Source organism: Enhydra lutris, unplaced genomic scaffold (assembly GCF_002288905.1).
Source record: "Enhydra lutris kenyoni isolate GAN:26980312 unplaced genomic scaffold, ASM228890v2 scaffoldscaffold86, whole genome shotgun sequence".
Lineage (NCBI taxonomy): Eukaryota > Metazoa > Chordata > Mammalia > Carnivora > Mustelidae > Enhydra > Enhydra lutris.
In genome coordinates this window covers 1,585,502-1,608,488 of record NW_019154170.1, presented here as the reverse complement: position 1 = coordinate 1,608,488, position 22,987 = coordinate 1,585,502, and the positions used below count along the sequence as shown (strand labels likewise).

Genomic DNA, 22,987 nt, shown 5'->3' with positions numbered 1-22,987 from the left:
GTCTGTGATTTGAAATGGAGAGATTTGGGAAGATTTCATGAGAAGGTGACACTGAGCAGAGGTGAGGGAGTCACTGTTGGAGGTGAGGGAGCTAGCCATGAAGTTGCTTGCCTAAGGCCCCAGAGCACCATGTGCAAAGGCCCTGTGGCAAGATTTAAGATTCTGGGGTGGCCTGGTGTCTTGGAGGAACAGTGCCTGTGTGGCTGGAGCAGAGTGTGTGAGGGAAAGTGGTGAGTGGAAGAGGTGAGGGCAGGGAGGGGACAGGGGCATGTCATGGAGGGCCTTGTTGGCTGCAGGGCAGTGTGCTGGAAGAAGAGGAGGGACGTCATGCCTTGCCCAGATGCCCAGGCCTGTGTTGAGCTGGTGGGGGGGGAAGAGATGCCAGGTCGTGCAGAGAAGGGGCTGGGCTGCAGGTGCTCCCGCCCCCCAACACCCCCCCAGGCTCCTCCCCCTCCACCCCCTCTCAGAGCGACAGTTACAGGCAGAGAAGAGGAAGTGGTAGCTAGCTAGCAGAAGCAGGCAGGCAGGCCACGGAGGCCGCAAGGGTGCGCGGGCTGACCCGGGAAGGCAGCGGCCATGGAGCTGTGGCGCCAGTGTACTCACTGGTTGATCCAGTGCCGGGTGCTGCCGCCCAGCCACCGGGTGACCTGGGATGGGGCCCAGGTGTGCGAGCTGGCACAGGCCCTCCGGGATGGCGTCCTCCTGTGCCAGCTGCTCAACAACTTGCTGCCCCATGCCATCAACCTCCGTGAGGTCAACCTGCGCCCCCAGATGTCCCAGGTGAGCCTGCCACTGACTGGGGCACCAAGGGTTGGAGGTGGGGGGCCCCACACCCCTGGCTGGCACTAGGAGAGTCAATGCACTGAAACTCTGGGCCTGTGATGGAGAAGGGAATGTGTGCTGGACCCTGGGGCTCGCACAGAGGGATGGGCAGTGGGAGGGAGGGGTTGGTGAGCGCCGAGATCCCAGGGGTGTCTCATCCAAGGGTCACAGGAATGGGTTGATAGGCTCTGAGTTGCTGCACATCTAGGCTAAGAACTGACAAAGTCAGGGTTAAAGCTTCCAAGCCCCAGGCTGACTCCACAGAGGTTCAACTCTCCAGATGGGACTGTGGGGGTGGGGGGCGAGCTTGAGGGATACCTGGGAACCCCCAGGTGGCCAAAAGGGTGCCTGAGGTTTATTACCTCCTTTGACATCCCCCGCTTCTGCCTATGGGGGAGGGGCCTCCACCAACTTCTTCCCCCACATGTGTCTCCTCCTCCCGGGCCCTGGGCCCCTTCCTTCCCCTCACATCTTCTTCCCCTTCGCTTCCTGCCTGGGCCTGGGGTGCGTGGGGCGGGTGGGGGGCTGTGGGCCCCTGGGCTCTGGTTTTCCTAGCTCTATCCATCCCAGAGAGACATTGAGAAAAGCTTTGGTCTTGAGCCCAAGAGTGGGTCCTGGGGTTTTGGAGCCTAGAAAGAGATAGTCTTTCTCTGTAGGGATTACTGCAAAGGCCCAGGTACGGGGAGGGGAGGGTGGATTGTACCGAGCAAGCAGGGGCCCTTCTAGACTCAGGAAATATATTCAAATCCCTATTTGAATGCGGTTGGGGTGGAGGAGGTAACGTGACTGGATCCCCTCTCTGGGTCCCTGTGGTGTCTGGGTGCTGGGGGGAAGCCGTGTATGCTGGGGCTGGGCGCTCCTGGTGCCTCACCTGCCTTGGAAGTCCGAGAGGACACTCCCGTCTGGCCCTCGGGCCCCACTCTGGAATGAAAACTTGGTGCCTGGGAGCTGTGGATTGGCCTGGGGGGGGGCCTTTTCTCTGGTCCCTGAGATGCCACGTGCGGGATGTGGAGAGGGGAAGTAACCGCTCAGGGAGCACACCCTTGGGGGTCTCTGGGGGCATTCTCCGGGGACACAGCCATGGAGTGGGGAAGGTGGGTGGCCCACCCTCCTTTGCCCAGGCAGGGCTTCCTGGAAGGATGAGGGAACTCCAGGGGCCCAGCCCCTCTGGCCACAGGCCTTCCTGGATTTGCATACATTTCTTACCTCCTGGCTTCCAATGGATGGGGAAGTAGCCACGGGACCTGTCAGACCCTGGACCCAGAAGGGGTAAAGGTTCCCAGTGAGGCTTTAATAGCTGCTGATGGGGAAGTGGATAAACTTGAGGATGAACTTCAACCCCTGCCTGCATCTTGCTTGTAGCTGGTTGTCTAATGAAGGGCCAGGGGAGTGGGGGGTGGGAGCCTGGCCTGAAGATCTGGGAAGGCAGCTGCAGGGACTACAGGGAGGCAACGTCCTTGTTTGTGCCAGGCAGTGCCAAGGCCCCGTCCGGGCCTGGCCTTCATGGTGCTCCCAGACTGGGGAGACACAGACCCTCAGCCCTGCGTGGTCACGGTTAGGACACAGGGAGACACCTCTGGGCTGGGAAGCCTAAAGCAAAGGCAAGACATTGCCTGGCGATGTCAGGCTTTATGCAAGTGGGGACACTTGTGCTGGGTTTTGAAGAGTGAGTAGGAGTTTCCCATTGCTCTGGCTTCCTATGCCCAGCCGTGTCGGGCCCCAGGCCACGCAGGGGTGTTTCCCCAGTCTTCCCATCTGGATCTCTGTGCCTTCCTCCCTCTGCTCATCTTGTCTCCCCGCAAAGCTCAGCCCTTTTCCCCATTCACAGGGGGGATGAGTGCGGGAAGCTGAAAGGTGGTCCCATTGAGGTGGAGGAAGGTTCCCCCAGAACAGAACAGCCTTTCTAGATTTGCAGGACCCTGTGTCCTCTGATTTAAGCTGGGGCTGTGGACCACCCTTGAGATGTGGAAGGGCGGAGTGGCATAGACGAAGGTGTGGGGACCAGAATCCGGATGCTTCTCAGTTCCTCTGCTTTTTCTTAGTTGTTTCCAGGGAAGAGGGCAGGAAGGGCACCTGCACTCCAGGACAATTGTGACGTCTGTCAGGCCCCTTCTTGGTGCTGGGACAGTGGGCAGGAGACACGCCCAGAGCGCTGTCACTGAGGAGCCTGCCTGCTAGTGGGCCAGACCGACAGTGAGCAAATACGGAAACGTTTAACCTGTGGGGAGGGGGTAGGTGCTCTGGAGAAATCAAAGCAGAAAAGGGAGCTCCGGAGTGTGGGGGTCGCACTCTTGAATAGGTGGTCACTGATAAGGTGACATTTGAGCAGAGCCCTGGGGAAAACGAGGGGATGAGCCTTGTGAATCCAGGGACACAGCACTCCTGGGCAGGGGTACAGCCAGTGCAAAGGCCCTGAGGTGAGAGCTCGTGGGTGGCCCTCGAGTCTGCTGGGAATGGCTCCTGGCTGAAGTCAGACCAGAGCGAGCCTCCAAGCTGGGTGAGAGCTCAGAGCTGAGATCTGGGGCCGAGGGAGGATTCTATTACAGGTGGCACCTTGACTGCCAGACATCCTAGCTCACTTCCTCTCTCTGGGAGTCCACATTCTGGGCTGCAGAGATGAAACTTTAAGGCCAAGGGAGTGGAGAGGAAGGGACGAATGTGACAGTCATTGTGGGAAAGACCCACCAGGGCATGGGAGCTGATTAGATCTGGCGGAGCAGGCACTGGGGCCCGGATGATGTCAAGGTTCCCAGCTTGAGAATGCCCAGGCCACTGGCAGAGGCAGGGGAGAGGGCGGGAGAGTTAGAAAGGGGGTCAGTTGGAGGGCAGTGACTCTGAGGGTCCAGACCTGGGTTCAAATCCTGATGCCCCCACTCCCTGGCTTACCCTCTCTGAGCCTTGGTTTCCCCATCTGTGAAACATGGCTAAAAATGGGACCTTTATTTCGAGGACTGTTGTGTTTTTTCAATACTGCTTATCACGGTGTCTGATGCCTGATAAACCCTCACTAAACTAAAAAGTTTTCTTTGGAAGGACGTGGGGTAGCAAAAGGTAACACAGCAAGAGGGAGTTTGGGTTGGGGAAGTATTTCTCAGCTGGGCTGGTTTTGACTCCCAGGGGCATTTGGCAATATCTGGACCCTTGTTTGGTTTCATCACATCTGGGAGGTGGTACTGAAATCCAGTGGATGGATGTCAGGGATCCTACTCAGTGTCCCACAGTGCCACCCACAGCAGAGCATTCTCTGCCCCAAACGTCAGTAGTGCTGAGGTTGAGAAACCCTGTGATCGGGGACAGAGAGTGGCAAGAATCTTTAAAATATTTACTTTGTTGAATAATACATTCATATGGTTCAAATATTAAAACACACAAGAAGCAGGGTGCCTGGGTGGCTCACAGTTAAGTATCTGCCTTCAGCTCAGGTCGTGATCCCGGGGTCCTGGGATTGAGCCCCACATTGGGCTCCCTGCTCAGCGGGAAGTCTGCTGCCCCCTCTGCCTCTCCCTCTGCCCCTAACCCTGCTCATTCTGTCTCTCAAATGAATAAATCTTTAAAAAACATCAACACATAAAAAGATGTACAAGGACAAATTTAACTTCTAGTCCTGTCCCTCAGATACACCCAGCTCCTTCCTTCTCCCATAAGCAAACTACTTTCTTTTCTTTCTCTCTCTCTCTCTTTCTTTCTTTCAAGTTGACTGTGTATCCTCCCAGAGTTTCTTCATGCAAACATAAGCAAATAGGAGTTTACGTTCTTATTTCCCACTCTCCTCCCTTAAATGGAAGATGGCACATACCACTGACTGCTTTGTCTTGCTTTCCTCACTTAATAATCATCTTGGGACTCTTTCCAAATCAATATATAGAGATTGTCCTTATTTAAAACAATAACAACAACAATCACCTGACTGCATGGTTTGCTGGATAGTCTGTTTATTTAACAAAATGACTTATATTTTGTTAGCTATGTGCCAGGCATTAGTCCAAACCAGGTGCCAGCAAACAACAATCCCACAGTTGAATCTGGATTGCAGCATTAAAAATTTTATTTATTTATTTTATTTATTTATTTATTTATTTTAGAGAGAGAAAGAGATAGCGTGAGAGAGAGAGAGAGAGAGAGAGCACTAGCGGGGGGTGAAGGGAGAGGGAGAAACAGGCTCCCCACTGAGCAAACACCCTGGGATCCTGACCTAAGCTGAAGGCAGACGCTTAACAGACTGAACCACCCAGGTGCCCCTGGACCACAGCATGTTTTTATAAATAAAGTTTTATTGGCACACAACCATGTCCATTGATTCCTGTATGTATTGTCTACGGCTGCTTTCCGGCTACAACTGTGGAACTGCGGAGTTGCCACGGAGACTGTCTGGCCTGCAGAGCTGAAGATATTAACTTTCCAGACCTTTGTAGAAGACGTTTGCATATTCCTGTTGTAAACATTTTCTTTTCTTTTCTTTAAGATATATTTATTTATTTTAGAGAGAGAGAAAGAGAGAGCATGAGCCGGGGGAGGGGCCGAGGGAGAAAGAGAGTCCCAAGCTGACTCTGCCCTGAGTGCTGAGCCTGATGTGGGGGTCAATCTCATGACCCTGAGATCACAACCTGAGCCGAAACCAAGAGTCATTTGCTTAACTAACTGCACTACCCAGGCACCCTGTAAACATTTTCTATACATTAACTTGTTTAATCCTCGTAACACCAGAGGTGGCAAAAGGTACGTTATCCTCATTTTTCACAGAAGGGATTGAGGCACAGAGGTGTCAAGTAACGTGATTCAGGGTGCCAAACTCAAAAGCAGCAGAGTTGGGGATTGGAACCCTGGGTAGCCTGGTGCTGGGATTTTTGCTGTCTGCAGTTACCCCAAACTGTCTCTATCCCATTGTTTAATGGGGCGATCATTTATTCTATCATCCTCTGTATCAGTGGACACTTGGATTGTGCCGGACTTTTGTTATGACACATTTACTGCAACCATTAACCTTGTCCATGAATCATTTTTTGACTCCCCATCTGTGCGAGCTTGGGTTTGTTATCTAACCTCCGTGTGCCTCAGTATCCTCATCTCTAAAATGGGGATAATAAATCCCTATCTTTAAGCATCACTGGGAGGGATAATGAATCACTATCAAGGACTTAGAAAAGTCCCTGGCCACACAGGAATGTTATTGTTGCTGCCATACACATGAGCAAGTATCCCCACAGGATAAGTTCTCAGAAGGATTTGCTGGCTCAAAGTGGCTGGGCCTTTGTGTTTTTGGCAGATATTGCCAAGTTGTTCTCCATCTGGACCTGTTCCCATGTGGTTTATTCCAATTACATTACCACTAACAGAGCATGAGACTGCTTATTGGCCATCACCTTGCCACAGACTGTTCCGTTGTTAAGACTTTGGAGTCATGCCAACTTGATGGGTGATAAATGGAGCTCATTATGGCTCACTTTACATTTCTCTTATTCTGAATGAGCTTGAACCTCTTTTCCTTTGTTTAAGAGCTATTTCTATTTTCTCTTGGTGAAGAAATATTTGTTCGTATCATTTGCCCCTTTATTCTTTTTTCCCTTCTGGGACTGCTGTCCTTTCTTTCTTATTAGTTTTTAGGAACTATTTATATATTAGGCTGGCTTGAATTTCAAGTCAGGTACTTACTACCTTTGTGATCTTGAAGAAGAAAAACATTGCTCTCTGAGCCCTGGTTGTCTTATCTATAAAATGGGGATGTGGACAGCACCTTTATCTCAGGTTTATGTGAGGGTTAAATGTGATAGGTTAAGTTAAATTCCTTACTGGTGTGATTGATGTGCTAGATTTAGCCAATGCTAAAATAATGGGAAGTCCTCTTTTTGTTACTTTGATTTCAGTTAGTATGAGTTGGCTGTCCGATGTGGTATAAGTCAGGATGTGTAATGTTAGCTGCCGTAACAAAGTATACACTTCAGTAGCAGTAATGGTTTCCTTCTTGCTCACATCACAATCTAGTTTGGGTCAACTGGGGGTTAAGGGAGTGGCTCTTCTTTACAAAGTCCCTACAGGACCTGGGCTTCTTCCATCCTATAGCCCTACTCTCCTTAAAGCCCCCGGAGTCCTCCCTATCCCAGAGGGTGGGGAAGAAGACTGTGAGGAGGGAAACTATGGGAGGCTTTCATGGGCCAGGCCCAGAAGTGGTGCTGTCACCTCCATTCTTGATCCATTCACCAGAACTCCATCTCATGGTCCCATCCAACTGCAAGAGAGGCTGAGAATGGTTTAGCTGGGAGCCAGGGGGCACAGGAAATGTTTGGGTGGACGTAGAAGAGAATGCTGTAGAACTGTGGAATGATGCATAGCTGGCTTTAGAGAGGCAGGTCTAGAGAGGTGACTTGGAGGAAGCTGTATTGGGATAAGGAATGAGGAGGGCTTGAACTAAAGCCATGGTGGAGGGATTCAGCTAGGGACTGGGGAGCCTGGGCAGGAGCAAATCTCAGCCAAGTAGGTTGGGTTGGGTCGGATTGGTTGGAAGACCTCATCTCAACATGACCACTGTGGCTGATGGGGACAGAAGTCTGGAAGGGCGAACATTTGGTATTGTGCCTTCTTTTCTTCCATTTTGTTCTGTTCACTAACTTTCTTTTGGGCCTAGTACTGGGAAATGTCACCCTTCAGCACTTTCCACAGAGGGTGCTAGGAAATCCTGTTCCTTTCCTGCTCCCAGCCCTCCCATGACTCCCCATTGCCTTTGGGGCAAAAGACAAAGTCCTCACCCTGGCCCATTAGAGTCTTGGCCTCTGCCCACCTCCTGGCCCTCCCCTCCCCCTTCCTTTTACTTATTCTGCTCCAGACACATGAGCCTCCTCACTGTTCCCACAACCACCTGGTCCGATTCAGCCTCAGGGCCTTTGCACATCTGTTCTTTCTCCATGGATCTGTCTTCCCCCAGATATACACTGTGATTGGTCTCTTATCTACTTCAGGTTTCTTATCAGAGAGCTTCCTGGCTTCTCTGTGCTCTCTTCCTCTATGCTCTCTCTTCTTTTTCTTATTTTTATTTTTCTCCATGGCACTTATTTTATTTTTCTCCATGGCACTTATAGCCCTCTGACCTACATAGTTTTTACTTTTTGCTTATTATTTGCCTCCCCCAGTGGAATATCAGGGCAAGGCTTTTGTCTTTTTGGTTCACAGCTGTGTCGCTGGTGCCAGAACAGCACCTGGCACATAGTAGGTGCTCGATAATATTATCAACTATTCACTTCATTCACTCATCCTTCCTTTAATACTGGGAGAGCAAATCATAACTTATGCCTTGTTTCATACACACAATTTAATCAATACATGGTCACACTCATTTATTGACATATTGTCTGTGGCTGCTTTCATTACATGAAAGAGTTTACCAATTGATCCCTGATTTAGTGGGTATTCGTTGAGTGCTTGCTTATTATTGGTTAGTGGTGGTTGGTTAGCTGTGGTTAAGTATGGATTGTTTGAGATCAGTCCCTGCTTCTACTGGTTCCTAATTATGTGCCTTTGGGCAAGTGTTCAGACCTCCCTTGCCTTTGGTTTTCTCACGTATAAAACGGGGAAAATGATGATGTGGTGGTAATAATAATAATGATGACACCATCCATGTCATGGATATTTCCTTGTATTAAACCATGTACAGGATGATGGAGAATTCCATGATGAACGACACACAGATCCTCATGCAGCTCATGGAAATAGGCGAGGAATTAGGCAGTTAACCTGAGAGTGGAACAATCTGCTGATGGGTGGGTGGAGCCCAGGGCACTGTGGGAGCAGAGAGGCAGGGGAAACCCCAGAAGCAATCAGGGTAGGCCTCTTGGAGGAGATGACATGCCAATTGAGTGTGGGAGGTTGGGGCATATTTGAGGAGCCAAAAGAAGTTCTGTTTGTCTGCCTTGTTAACATTAAGGGCACTGGAAGTGGAAAGAACCTAAGGGTGTGTTGAATGGGCACAGCTGAACTTCTAGCACAGATGGTGATTGGAGACCCGGGTTTCAGGAGGAACTTGGGAGTCCCTTGGGGAAGGGGGGTCCCTTGGGGAAGAAATAAGGGATGTTCAGTTGGAGAAGTTTGAAGGTTGAGGAAATTCTGAGCTCCGTCTGCAGAAATTTTAACCAAGAATTTTAGCCCTTGTGACAGAAAACCCAACTGAAACTGGCTTAGTAAAAAATAGCATTTATTAGCTCACATAACTGAAAAGCTTAGGAGAAAATGTATTCAGGTCGAGCTGGATCCAGGGGCTCTATCTCGGGATCACCTCACCTCCACCCTTAACTTAACTCAGCTGTCTTTTCAGTGTTTTCCTCCATTCTCAGTCATCCTTTCCTCTCCTGGTGGCCGGCAAGGGTGCCCAGGTGCTCCAAATTTAGGTGCCCACATTTTTGTGTACAGTGAAAAATGGCTGCTCAAGCCCAAGTCTGGGCTTCACTGGACATAATTTCTTTGTGTGTACATGTGGCAGGGGGTGGGGATAGAGGGAGTGGGGATGGGTGGGTGGGGAGTCACGTGTCTATTCCTCAACCAATTGTTGTGGTGGGTAGAATATGCGGTTCTGATTGGCCAGGTTGAGGTCGCATATTTTTCCGGGAGCTGGGGAGGAGTTGACCCCACCCAAAGCAGGTAGACTTGGAGGAGATCGGGTGGCTCCCCAGGAGACACTGAGGGGCTGCTAGCAGAAGTGGGAATAGATGTCAGGAGGCAATCGATGTTTATACCGACACCAAGTATGAAGTCGTTGCACAGCCTCTCACTGGTGCCCTCGGCTGGCTATTGGAGCCCCATCTTTCTCGGTCCTGGGGGCTGCTCTGTGCATGGTAGGATGTTTGGCGACATAGCTGATCTCCACCCACTCAATGCCAGTAGCAACCTCTCCCTTGGAGCCGTGAAAGAGAATGTCTGCAGACATTGTCAAATGTCCTGTAGGAGGCAGAATCTCCTATCCCATCCCCTAGAAACTCCGTTTTGGAGGGAGCCAGCTTCCGATCTTCGGGAGGGTCTAAAGAGACATGCATGAACAATTACTGTCTGAGGACAGTGAGGAAGAGATCGAGAGCTTTGTTGAGTTAGAATAATCACTTATTTTATTATGAACAACAGGAGCTGTGCTGATTGCTGGGGTTATGGGAAAGAACAGAGCAGACACATTCTCTGGTCTCCTGAGATCATGGCCTTGTGGGGGAGAAAGGCAGTGTACTTGTTTCCTGTAACTGCACTAACAAAGGACCACACACTGATGGCTTAAAATAACAGAAATACGTTGTCTCACGGTTCCTGGGGTTAGAGGTCTGAAATCAAGGTGTGAGCAGGGTCGAGCTCTTTCTTTTTTCTTTTTTTTTTTTTAAGGTTTTATTTATTTGACAGAGAGAGATCACAAGTAGGCAGAGAGGCAAGCAGAGAGAGAGAGAGAGAGAGGAGGAAGCAGGCTCCCTGCTGAGCAGAAAGCCCGATGCGGGGCTCGATCTCAGGACCCTGAGATCATGACCTGAGTGGAAGGCAGAGGCTCAACCAACTGAGTCACCCAGGCAGCCCAGGTCGAGCTCTTTCTGAAAGCTCTTGGGGAGAATCCATTTCTTGCCTCTTCCAGCTTCTGGGGGCTCCAGGCTTTCCTTGGATTCTGACTGTGTCACTCTGTCTTCATCATGTTGTGCCCTCCGTGTCTGTCTGTCTGTGGGTCTCTTCTGTGTGTCTTGTGTAAGGACACTTGTTGATGAATGGAGGGCCCACCCCAGTAATCCAGGATGATCTCGTGATCTCGAGATCCTTAATTATGTCTTGCAAAGTCCTTTTTTAATTTTTCCCCCGAATAATGTTTTATTCCCCTGAATAAACCTACATTCACAGGTAGGTTCCAGGGATCTGAGGTAGTTATATCTTTTGGAGGGGGTCACCATTCAACCCACTATAGACAGTAAAAAAGCAAATCAATAAAATATTACAATAAATGCTGCAGACAAAATAAGCCAAGGTCAAGATGGAGAAGAGGAAAGGGGCATGCTTCTGGAGGGTGGTCAAGGAAAGCTGAAAGCTGAAGGATGGGGAGCTGGCTCTGGGAAGAATGGGGCAAGGAGGGCAAATGCCATGCAAAGGCCCTGTGGTGAGGAGGGTCTAAATGAAGGTGAATGGTGAAGAGGGAGTACTGGGCTTAAGGTTGGGAGGAATGCACTTCTCTAGTGTGGCTGTGGGTATGTCATAATTAGATGTGATGGGAAGTCCTTGGATGGTTTAAGCAAATTGGTGGGTTAAAGAGGTCCCTCGAGCTGCTCTGTGGGGACCAGACTGTTAGGGTAATTGAAATGGCAGTGAGGGGACCTGGGCAGAGGGGTTGATGGAGGTGCCTCACAGGGATGAGATGGTGGCTGGACTAGGAGTCAGGAACAGTGGGAGGGCTCACATTTCAGTGGTTGTGCTGGTCAGACTTCCTGACAGATCAGATGGGGGAGTGGTGGGAGTGAACAAAAGAAGGTGAGATGATGTCTAAGTTTGTAGCTTAGGAACCTGTGTGAATGGGGGCATTATTTGCTAAGATGGGAAGGCTGGGGAGAGTCAAGTTTTGGGGGTGTTCTGTTGGGGCTGAGTTACCTTGGAGTTGGAAGATAGCATAGCACAGTGGTTAGTGCAATGGTTCTCACCCGGGGGTGTGGGGAACAACTCTGTTCTCCAGGGCACATTTGGCAATGCCTGGAGATATTTTTGGTTTTCACTACTGGAGGGAGTGGTGTGCTCCTGGCATCTAGTGGGTAAAGACCAGGAATGCTGCTGATATCCTAAATGTCCTGTAATCCCAGGACAGCCACTGAAATATCAGTTCTGCAGGCTGAGAAACCATGTTTGAGGGGCAAGGACTCTAGTTACATGGGGGTCTGGGTTCTAGTCTTGACTGTGGGATCTTGGGTGAGTTACTGTACCTTGCTGTGCCTTAGTCTCCCCACCTTTCAAATAGGGGTCAGGATAGTCCCTGCCTTATAGGTCTGTTACAAGAATTAAATGAGTGAATGGTTGTAAAGTTGCCACATGCTGTAAGCAGTACTTAGTAGTGATTGGTAAGCAAACTCCTAGGGGTGGATGAGATCATTTGGGGAGGGAGGAGAGAGAGAGAGAGAGAAGAAAAGGGGCCTGAGCTTCAGGGTGCAGCAGCATGGAGAGGTTGGGAGAGGAGAGGAAGAAAAAGAAGCCAAGGAGTCACAAGAGAACCAGTGACTTGGGGGGAAAGCCAGAGACCAAAGGAAGAAAGTGTATCCACAGCGAGGTGCTGGTACTTTGAAACAAACCGTTTAATTGAAGGGATGGGAGTAGTGTCAGAAAGTATAATAAATAACAATAGAAACAGGTCCCATTTATGGAGAATTTATGATGTGCAGTTGTTCCAAGTATGTAACACTTTTAACTCATTTGATTTTCACAACAAATCCATGGAGTGGGTGCCATGATGTTCAGGTTATCTCTTCTGTGAATCAAGCCACCCCAAACTTAAAGGCAACAGTTTTAGAATTCTCACAGATTCTGTGAGTCAAGAATTCAAATGGAGTGTGGAGATGATGGTTTGTCAGCCCCAAGATGAGAAGGCTTGAATGTTGGAGGGCTGGAATCTGCTGGACGGTCCTTCCCCTGCACTCTGGGAGTCTGGGATGGAGTGACTCACGGCTGAGCTCAGCTGGGGCTGTGGACTGGAGCAGCGGCCCATGGCCTGTGTGGCTTGGGCTTCCTCACAGCATGGTACCTGAGTTTTGAGAAGGAGTGTGGAGAGATCAAGACAGAAGCTGCACGTTTTCTTCTAACCTACTTAGAGACCATGTTGTGTCGCTTTGCTGTAATTCGCTAAGACAGCCTGGATTCAAGGGCAGGGGAATCAGACTTCACCTCCTGATGGCGGTGTGACAAGTCCCACTGCAGAAGAGCATGCTGGATGAGTGCTGTGTTTGTGGCAGTCTTTGGAAAGCATAACACGTTCTTTGTTATTATCCTAGTCTCACAGATGAGGAAATGGAAACATGAAAAGTTTAAGTGAGTTGCCCAAGTGAATAAGTAGCTATGGTGGGATTTGAACCCCCAAACCTGTGACCACAAGCACTATACGAATATTGCCTCTTCGAGGGGACATATGAACCTTTTAGGTGGGAATGGAGATAGTCTTGGATTTAGATTTCTGGTTTTCCCAGTCAGGGTTTAGCCAGGAAAGCAGAAATCATCTTAAGATCTTTCAGACAGAGAGGATTTCATTCAGGGAATGGCTAATGGGTGATGGGGGAGCTGAGGAGACAGGTGGGGAATACTGAGGTAACCCACAAGGCAGGAGAAACAGTGGAAGAGGTGGTGAGACCAAGGTCCAGAGGCCAGAACCATTCGGGGGAGCCAGAACCTGGTGCAGGAGCTGTCATCAGGTTGCTGAGACCAGGAAGGAGACATATTTGCAGCTGAAGAGGGAGAAATACCCTGGTTTCTCTTCCTCCCTCTTCCTGTCTCCTGCCTGGGCATCCCATTGGCTGAGCCTACCTGGAAGCCAGGGTGCAAAGGGGTCTGGGAAATGTAGTTCTCTTCACTGTGGAGCAGAGCAAGGGGCAGGCAGGGAATGGATCTGAGAGCAAGCGGACCAGTGGTCCTCATCGTAACTGCCTATTTGAGCTCAGTGTTATCTCAACGGGAGCTGCTGTTACTGCTGTTTGCCCGAGAACAGGTGAGATGCAATGGTTTCATTTCCCGAGGCAGGGTCCTCTAGTTCTAATGGCTCTGGTGGTTTTGGAGTTCAGTTTAATCTTAGATCAAATCCAGATCTCCTTTCTCAGGACTCTCCACCAGCACACAGCTCATCAGCCTTCCTCCAGACAACCCATCAGAGGTCTGCCTGCAATAATTTTGTCCCTGGCTTCTTCCAAGTCACCTGTAGTCCTGGTGGAACACCACAGCAACTTCATAGCTTCTCAGTGGACAGCATGTTTCCAGAAATCCCCCTTGGGGTGTCTGTCTTGTGCCTGTCTGTGTGGGGACTCAGGATGATCCCCACATGGGTGCAGCGTCTAGCACCCCAAAAGATGTGTGGGGCTTGTTACCTTCAGTGTGATCTGCTCTGGAGTGTGGGACCGGGGGATCTGGGGGAATGTCATTAACCATTTGTGCTTCCCTCTCAGGGACTCAGAGATATGGCCAAAGGGTAGAATGCTCTGGTGACAACCACTGGCCCCATTTTGATTACACAGTTTTATTTTTTTTAAATTACTTAGAGAGGAAGAGAGGTGGGGGAGGGGCAGAAGGAGTTGGGGAGAGATCATCTTAAGCAGCTCCACACCCAGCATGGAGCCCAACGTGGGACTCGACCTCAGAACCCTGAAATCAAGAGTCAGACGCTTAGCCTACTGAGTCACCCAGGCGCCTCTCATTACAACATTTTGATATCCAGTTTTGGTAAATCAGCACTTGATACTGCCCTTGGTTCACTCCCTCCCATTCCCCCCTTTTCATTTTGCTGCAGCCACACTGGCCTTCAACCTCTTTTTCCAATGCACCAGGCAGGGTCCTGCCTCAGGACCTTTGCCCTGGCTGTTCCCTCTGCCTGGAATGCTTCTGATCATACACTATGCGCCCCCTCGGTCTGCTTCTTTCACTTGGCACGATTCATCCGCGATTTATCATAGTCCTGTGTGTATCAGTCCTTCACACCTTATTCCTGAATAGTACTCCAGTGTGTGGACGCCCCACAGTTGGCTCATCCTTGGTGGACACTTGGGTTGTTTCCACGTTTTGGCTGCCACAGATACGGCTGTTGTGAACGCTCAGCTATGCACGAACACTTGCTTTCATTTCTCTGTGTAAACGCCTGGAGGTGGAACAAGTTGTGTGGTAGGTGCGTGTCTAACCTTTTTAAGAAACTGCCAACCATTCTTCCAACTTGGTTGTACCATTCAACATCCCAGCCAGCAGTGCGGGAAGGTTTCCTGGAACACTCCTCCTCTTGCTTTGCCATCCCTTAGTCCTTGGCTTTATTAGACACCTCTTTCATTTAACCAGATCCCTCCCAGGGCTCCCTGTGCTGTTTTTCATGCTCATGCACCCACTGTTGTAACCAATCAATTACCAATGCCCCTGTCTTCTCAATGTCCATTTCCCCACTAGGCTGTAAGCTCTGTGGAGACAGGGTTCTGTCTGTCTTGGCCACTACCAGTTTCCTGGGGCTTGGCACACAGTAGGCACTCAGTACATGCTTGCTGAATGAACGTATGACCCTGCCTGGTGGGCCAGGTGCTAGAGTGGAGATTGGGTTGGTATTTTCATTCCCAGAGCGGAGATGAGCAAGTAGAGGCTCCAGATGGTCCAGTAACCCATCTGAGGTCCTCCGCTGGCAGCGGCTCGGCTGGGAGTGGAACCGTGTCTGTCTGACCTCCTCGACTGACACTGAGATGTTGAGTGTGTGTTGGGATGAGAGGGGAGGAGACAGAAGAGAGACAGGTGGGCATGGGGAAGGTTTTGAAGGCCAGGATGAGGAGCTGATGCTCTGTACCTTTGCTTCCAGGCTTTGAAGAGGCAGCACAGCACGTCTACCCTCTCTGGTCTGTGAGATGAAGTCTTGCAGTCCCAAGATTAAGGGGTTTCAGGACTGAACACAGAGGCGCCCCCCCTTTCTTCTGTCTTCCTTAGCAAGCCCTGCTAACAGGCATTTCCTGTTTCCGGTGGCTCCCTGGGCCGGGGTGGGGGTAGGGGAGCTGATTGCAGCAGTTGTGTTCAGCTGTGGGTCCTCTCTGCTACTCCCTGCCACCCCCCCCCCCATCACCAAATGGAGCCTCTGTCCCTGCATACTGGTTCCCGAGAGGAGGGTGGCAAACTAACCAACCTTTCTGGCTCTTTCTTTGTCTTGGGCAGAGCTTGTGCTGACGGGACCAGCAGGCGGAGGGGAAGTGTCTGGGTGCTGATTTGCCTATGGGCAAGATGCCAGCCCAACTCTTTGATATTCTGGTGGAGGGGGAGGGTGTGCTGAGGGGCTTGCCTCGCCAACACAGAGGAAATGTTCTCACACACCCCTCCTACCTTTGGTTAAAAGACCTCCTGTCCTTTGCCACCTCTCCCATGCTCTGGGCTACCAGAAGGTCCTTCTGGTGGTCTAACTTCAGTCATTCTTGCTGCCTGAGGAAGCCCCTTTCTTCAACTGGCCCTACTCTAGCCTGGAGGTCTGATGAGTCATACCCCCACCCCGTCCCCCCTTGAGATGTCACATGACTGGGGGGAAGAAGTCTCAAGGCTCAGCTGATCTCCCTGAGGTCAGGAGGGAACTTCCTCCCTCAGGCCAGATGAGACCAACTGCTCTGTTGCCCCTGGTGACTTGCAAGCCCTGCCTGGAGTCAGCCTCCAAGGCTGCAAAGGCTGCTGGGCAGAAGAGTGTTACATGTGGTTCCTGTCACATGCTGAACCTCCTACGTGGCACCAGGAGGCAGTCTGGTGTGGTTCAAAGAGGTAGGGTGGTACCGTGGTTAAGGGCATGGCCTCTAGGCTCAGGGAACTTGTATCTGGCTTTTCATTCCTTCCTGTGTGGCCTTGGGCAAGTGACATATCCTCCCTGAGGCTCTGTTGTCTCACCAGTACAATGTGGATTCATCTCTTCACCGACTTTTACTGAGCATCTACGGGATGCCATATGTTGTGCTAGGCCTCAGCAGTGAGCAAACAGCCCTGAGAATCCTCTTCTTGGGGAGCTGATGTGCTCATGTGTAAAGGGAGGACAGACAGACAGTAACAAAATAACTGAGAGAAGTATACAGTGCCCCAGACAATAAGCTTTATGGAAAACACACAAAATAGAGGGGAGGATGGAGAGTGCTAGGTGTGGGGTGTGGTGTGTGTGTGTGTGTGTGTGTGTGTGTGTGTGTGTGTGTGTCTAGTGCAGTTTTAAATAGAGTGGCTGGGAAGGTCTCACTGAGAAGTGACATTTCATCAAAGGCCTGTAAGATACAAGGGAGGTTGTCTCTTGCACCGGGTTAATGGGGGATGGACATTCTGAAGATGGGAACAGCCTGTGCAAAGGCCCTGGGGCATGGCCACACCTGGCATGTTGGAGGAACTGTAAGGTCTGTGTGGCTGGAGCAGAGAGAGCAAGAGAAGAATGGGAGGAGGGGAAGGTAGGGAGGGGATGGGTCAGGTCATGCTGGGCCTTGTGGTTTGCATCTGGGTAGGACGGGGTCCCTGGGAAGGTTTTGACCATATTTTTTTGGATGCCATGTTGAAAATAAATGACATGGGTCCAGGGGCAGAAGCAAGCAGTCCAGTGAGGAGGCCACTGCAGTAATGCAGGTGAGCGATAATGGTGGCTCAGGCCTGGCAGGTGTATAGAAGGAGCAGGATTCTGGCTGTATTTGGAAGGTGGAACAAATAGGATTTGTTGAGGGGTTGGAAGTGGATGAGAGAGAAACAGAGGAGCCACGGTGACTCGTGTTTTGAGTTTGAACAACTGGAAGGCAGTGTTGTTAGAGCATGCCTCCTAGGTTTCAGTAGCAACGTTGTTGGGAGGATTGAACAAACCTGTGCGTGCCAAACTTTTCATCTCAGGTTTGGAAGAGGCTATGCTCTCAACAAATGGCGCCTCCTCAATAGGGCTGGGGGTTCTGGAGGGCAGGGGCTGGCTCTCACAGGCAGGGCTGGTTCACTGAGCCGCTCTTTAGAGACAGCTTTGGGAAATGGCGCTGTAGCAAGAAAGGAAGTGTGAATCACGGGACAGAAAGGAAGGAGCCCCAGACAGTACAGAAGCATGCTACTTGCTGTTCATGGATGTGTGCATGCATGGAAAGTGAATGAGGACATGGGCTGGAACGGTCCATGTCTACTTGCAGAGGGGGGCAATCAGTGAGGAGGGAAAGAAGAGAATGAGATCAGAGACAGTGCACAGGACTTGGAAATGTAGCTATAATGTTTAATTTAAAAGAAAATGTATTGACCCGAAGGCGCTGAGAACTCATATCCACACAAAAACCTGCACAAGATGTTTATGGCAGCTTCATACATCATCGCCCGAACTTAGAAACAACCAAGTCCTTCAGCAGGTGATGGATAAGGAAACTGTGGGACATCAGACAAGGGGAATTACGGAGACAGTGGTTGCCAGGAGTTGGGGGAGAGGGACAGATGACCAGGTGGAGCACAGAGAGTCTTGAAGGGAGTGAAACTACTCTGTATGTTACTATAATGGTAGATACATGTCATTATATATTTGTCCAAACCCACAGAATGTACATCAGGAGTGGGCCCTGATGTCGACTATGGACTTTGGGCGATGACAGGTCAATGTAGGTTCATTGATCATAACAAACCTACCCTCTCTGGTGGGGGAGGCTGACGGTGAGGGAGACTCTGTATACTTGGAGGTAGGGATATATATGGAAATCTCTCTACCTTGCATTCAATTTTTCCATGGACCTAAAGCTGCTCTAAAAACATAAAGTCTACTATGAAAGAAAAGAAAGGGTGGGGAAGGGTAGGGTAGAGCCTCCAGACAGGACTGATAGAGATACCACACACACCAAAAGGAGCTGACCCGGTGTTTTCTCACCTGCCTCCACCCTCGACCAGCCTGTTTGTCTCTGCTCCACAAGGTCTCTCAGCCTCCAGAGGTTAGCCTGAGCTCTGTATTTTGGCAGCAGTGTTCCAAGAAAGCAAGAGTAGAGGTTGCAAAGCCTCTGGATGCCTAAACTTGATTCACACAGTGTTACTGTCACTGTATTCTATTGGTCAAGGCAGGTCACAGACCAGCCCAGACACAAAAGATGGGGCAACAGACTCCGCTTCTACTTGGTATTTGCCTGACTTTAAATATTTTGCATCTCTGGTGGGTGGGAAATAGTATCTTGTGGTTTTAATTAGCATCACTTTGATGACTACCAAGGTTGATCCTCTCCTCATGGGCTTGGGGCCATTTGTGACTCTTCTTCGGGGAAACTCATGTTCACATCTTGCCAATTTTCTGATTGAATTGTTGTCTTTTTCTTATCGAATCTTTAGGAATTCTTTATAAATTTGAATACAAATGTGCAGCAAATATCCATTTTCACTCTGTGGCTTGTCTTGTCACTCTCTTTCTGATACTTTTTGATGAATAGAACTTTATTTTAGTTTGATCACTTCTTGTTTATCATTTGTTGTTCCAGAATCACTCACAATTCTGAGGTCATCCAGATAGTCTCCTCAATTGTCTTCTCAAAGTCTTGCCTTTAGCACTTAAGTCTTTAATACCATCTGGAATTTGTTTTGAGTAGGATATGAGGCAGGAATTTGATTTATTGTTTGTTTGTTTTTCTTGGCCCTTATGGATAACCATTCGAACCACCCACAATTATAAAATAGTACCTCTTTTTACCATACATCTGTAATACCTGCTCAGTCATAAAAGACATTTTTGTACATGTGTGATTTATTTCTGGGTCCTCTGTTATGGTTTATTTGTCTTTATCCCTATATTTCTTATCTATTGCTAAGTAACAAATTATCCCCCAAATATTCCTTTATTGAGCACTTACTATGCTTATGAGTTATTTGGATCAGGAATGAGGAAATGGCCGAGGTGGGGTTTCTTGTGAGGTTGTAGTCAGATGTTAGCCAGGGCTGCCATCATCTGAAGGCTCAACTGTGGCTGGAGCATCTGCTTCCTTGTTGATTCAGCCACATGGAACCCCAGTTCCTCTCTGCTTGGACCTCTCGGTAGGGCTGACTGAGTGGTCTCACAATATGGTGGCTGGCCAGTGATCCAAGAGGCCCAAAGTGGAAGCTGCAATAGCTTTTATTACCTAGCCTTGAAAAGTCACATCTTGTTACTTCTACTGTACTCTATCAGTCAGTCACACAGGGCTAAACTTGGTTCAGTTAGAGAAGTAATTACAAATAGGGCACAAGTATTGGGATCTGTGGGCCACTGGGGGCCATCTTGGAGGCTAACTGCTATAATTACATTGTTTTAATTACAGTAGATTTATGATAAGTCTTGATGAGAGTATTCCCAGTTAACTTTCCCTCTACAGAATTGTCTTGGCTATTTGCGGTTCTGTGCTCTCCCATATAAACTTTAGGATTCATGTGCCAAGTTCAATAAAAAACCATTTGGAGATTTTAATTGAAATTGTATTAGACCCATAGCTCAGTTTAGGAGAGGGCTGAAAATGTTAAAATACTAAGTCTTTCTAGGAAAGAATTAGGACATATTTCACTTTTTTTTTGGATCTTCTTTCATATTTTTCAATAAAATTTTATAATTTTTCATAAAAGATTTTCACTTCTTTTTGTTAGGTTTGGTACAATCACTAGCTTTTTTGTATGTTTGTTTTCCTTTTTTTTTAAGGCTATGGTAAGTGGTATCCTTTTAAAATTGAAGTCCAAATTTTCATGCAGTGAAATGCTTAGTTCTTCAGTTTACTGCTCAATCAGTTCTAGCAGCTGTACACACTTGTGCAACCCATACTCTTATCAAGACACAGAACATTTCCATCACTTGTGGCCTTTCTGAGTCAATCTCCACCACCCTCCCCACCCCAGAAGCAACCACTGATCTGATTTCTATCACCATAGGTTAGTTTTGCTTATTCTAGGATTTCATAAATGTTATCTTTTTAAGAAAATAACATTTTCTGATTGATTGTTGCTAATGCACCAACACACGGTAAACTTCGTATATTGATTGTGAATTCACTCACATTGTGAAGTTACTGTATTGAATCTGGTTATTTATCTGTATATTCTTTTGGGCTCTCTGTGTTGACAATGGTATCTTCTGCAGATGCCCAATTTCTTCCTCCTTCTTTCCCTTCCCTTCCCTTCTCCCCCCCTTCCCTCCCTCCCTTCTTTCCTTCCTCCCTCCCTTCCTCCCTTCCTTCCTCCCTTCCTTCCTTTCCTTGTTTTACCTTGTGGGGCAGGCTAAGATCTTCAACACAGTGTTGTCTAGAAATGGTAGTGGGGACACCTTACCTTAGTTCTGATTTCAAATGCCAGGGGATCTTTTCAACACTTCCCCATTAAATATAATGTTCTGCTTTTTTATTTAAAACAAAGGTTTAAGATTTTTTTGGCAGATTCTCTCTTTATCAGGTTACAGAAATTCCTTTCCACTCTTACTTTGCCCAGACTCTTTTTTTTTCCTTTCTCTTTCTTTCTCTCTCTCTTTTTTAAAGATTTTATTTACTTGAGATAGAGAGAGTGAGAGATAAGAGTGTGCACAAACTGGAGGTGGAGGGAGTGGCAGAGAGAGAGGGAGAAGCCGGCTCTCCACTGAGCAAGGAGCCCAACAGGGGGCTGGATCCCATGACACTGGGATAATGACCTGAGCCAAAGGCAGACGCTTAACCAACTGAGCCACCCAGGTGGCTCTTTCTTTCTTTATCACAAATGGATTGTTGAATTGCCACTCTGTTTTTTATGAACCTCTAACTCTTACTAGTTTCTTTTCAACAAAGAGAGAACAAAACTCCGGCAGGCAATAGAATCCATCTGAAATTTACTAACACTGTTTACATCATATTTACTTTACATTGTGTTCTTTTTATAGCAAATGATCCCAGTTTTCTTTTGATAGAAGGATGTAAAGTTCTCTTCTTAAATACACTTATTTAAGTTAAAGTCTATTTATTTTATTTTATTTTTATTTATTTTAAAAGATATTTATTTATTTGACAGAGAGAGACACACAGTGAGAGAGGGAACACAAGAAGGGGGAGTGGGAGAGGGAGAAGCAGGCTCCCTGCTGGCAGGGAGCCTGATGCCGGGCTTAATCCCAGGACTCTGGGATCATGACCTGAGCTGAAGGCAGACGATTTTAACGACTGAGCCACACAGGCACCCCTATCTTATTTTATTTTTAAAAATATTTAATTTATTTATTTGACAGAGAGAGAGAGAAAAAAAAAAAAAAAGCAAGAGAGCACAAGCAGGGGGAATGACAGAGGGAGAGGGAGAAGCAGACTCCCTGCTAAGCAGGGAGCCCAATGGGGCTCGATCCAGGACCCTGGGAAGCTGGAGACAGATGCTTAACCTACTGAGCCACCCAGGCGTCCCTACATTAAAGTTTATTTAAAGTTCATGTTGCATAGATAGTGGGGTAGGTATACTGTGGATGCGGCAATAACTGAGAAGAAGACACAGTCTGAAGATGGAAGTGTGAGATCCATGGGTACAATGAAATCTGTATATTGACACGATTCACATATGTTCCTACAGCATAGTGCTTGTGGTCATGCTGCCTGGGTTTGCATCCTGGATGGCTGTCCTTGCCTCAGTTTCCTTATCTGTAAAATGAGGATATAATAGTACTTGCAGGATTCCATTACACACACACACACACACACACACACACGTGCATGCATGAGGGTTGTGGGGAGAAAATATGAATGGGGGAGGAAGGGATTTGGGGGGAAGAAGGGAGAAAGAGAAAGTCAAACTCATAGAAGCAGAGAGTAGAAGCTTAACAGGTGCTGAAGGGATGAGGAAAATGGGGAGATGTTGATCCAAGGGTACAAAATTGTAGTTAAGTAGTATGAATCTGTCTAGGGCTCTAAAGTGCAGGCGTGATGTAGTTGTCGTAGATAATGCTGTACTGAGGGGCGCCTGGGTGGCTCAGCCGGTTGAGCATCTGACTCTTGATTTTAGCTCAGGTCATGATCTCAGGGTCTTGAAATCCAGCCCCACATCAGGCTCAGCGCTGAGTGTGGAGTCTGCTTAAGATTCTCTCTCTCCCTCTCCCTCTACCCGCCTCACCCCACTCCCTCTCCCATGTGCACATGCACACACACTCTCTCTCTCTCTCTCTCAAAAAAACATACTGAATTGCACATTGGAAATATGCTAAGAGAGTAGATTTCAGCTATGCTCATCACACACAAAAATGGTGACTGTGTAAGGAGATGCTATGTTAATTAGCTGGACTGTAGTAATCATTGCATTATGAATATTCATATCAAATAATCACATGGTATGCCTTAAATATACACTGTATTTTACACATATATACATTAAATATATAGGGTGCTGGGAATTGGGCCCATGGCAGGTGCTTGTGCAAGGCCATGAGATAAAACCGTGGTCAAGAAAGGTTGGTTAGGGTTTTGTAGGTTCTAGGGAACTTAGAGAGCGCTGAGCCCACTGGGACGTTTGGGTGATCTGATACCAGGCAAATGTGAGGGTTTCTTTATAGCAGGACCAAATACCCCAAACC

General features: G+C 48.6%; 1 protein-coding gene across 7 annotated transcripts in view; it reads left to right on the top strand.

Annotated features, from left to right (window-relative positions):
- The first annotated feature begins 512 nt into the window (after nucleotides 1–512).
- Nucleotides 513–22,987, top strand: part of LOC111161665 (vav guanine nucleotide exchange factor 1) — a 47,781-nt gene continuing 25,306 nt past the window's right edge. For 6 of the 7 annotated variants that reach the window (XM_022525445.1, XM_022525442.1, XM_022525443.1 and 3 more), the window contains exon 1: nucleotides 513–780. In XM_022525445.1, the coding sequence (XP_022381153.1) occupies nucleotides 577–780 (204 nt within the window). In that variant the 5' untranslated portion in view covers nucleotides 513–576. The remainder of the gene's footprint in view (nucleotides 781–22,987) is intronic. The other variant, XM_022525446.1, reaches the window with a different exon arrangement.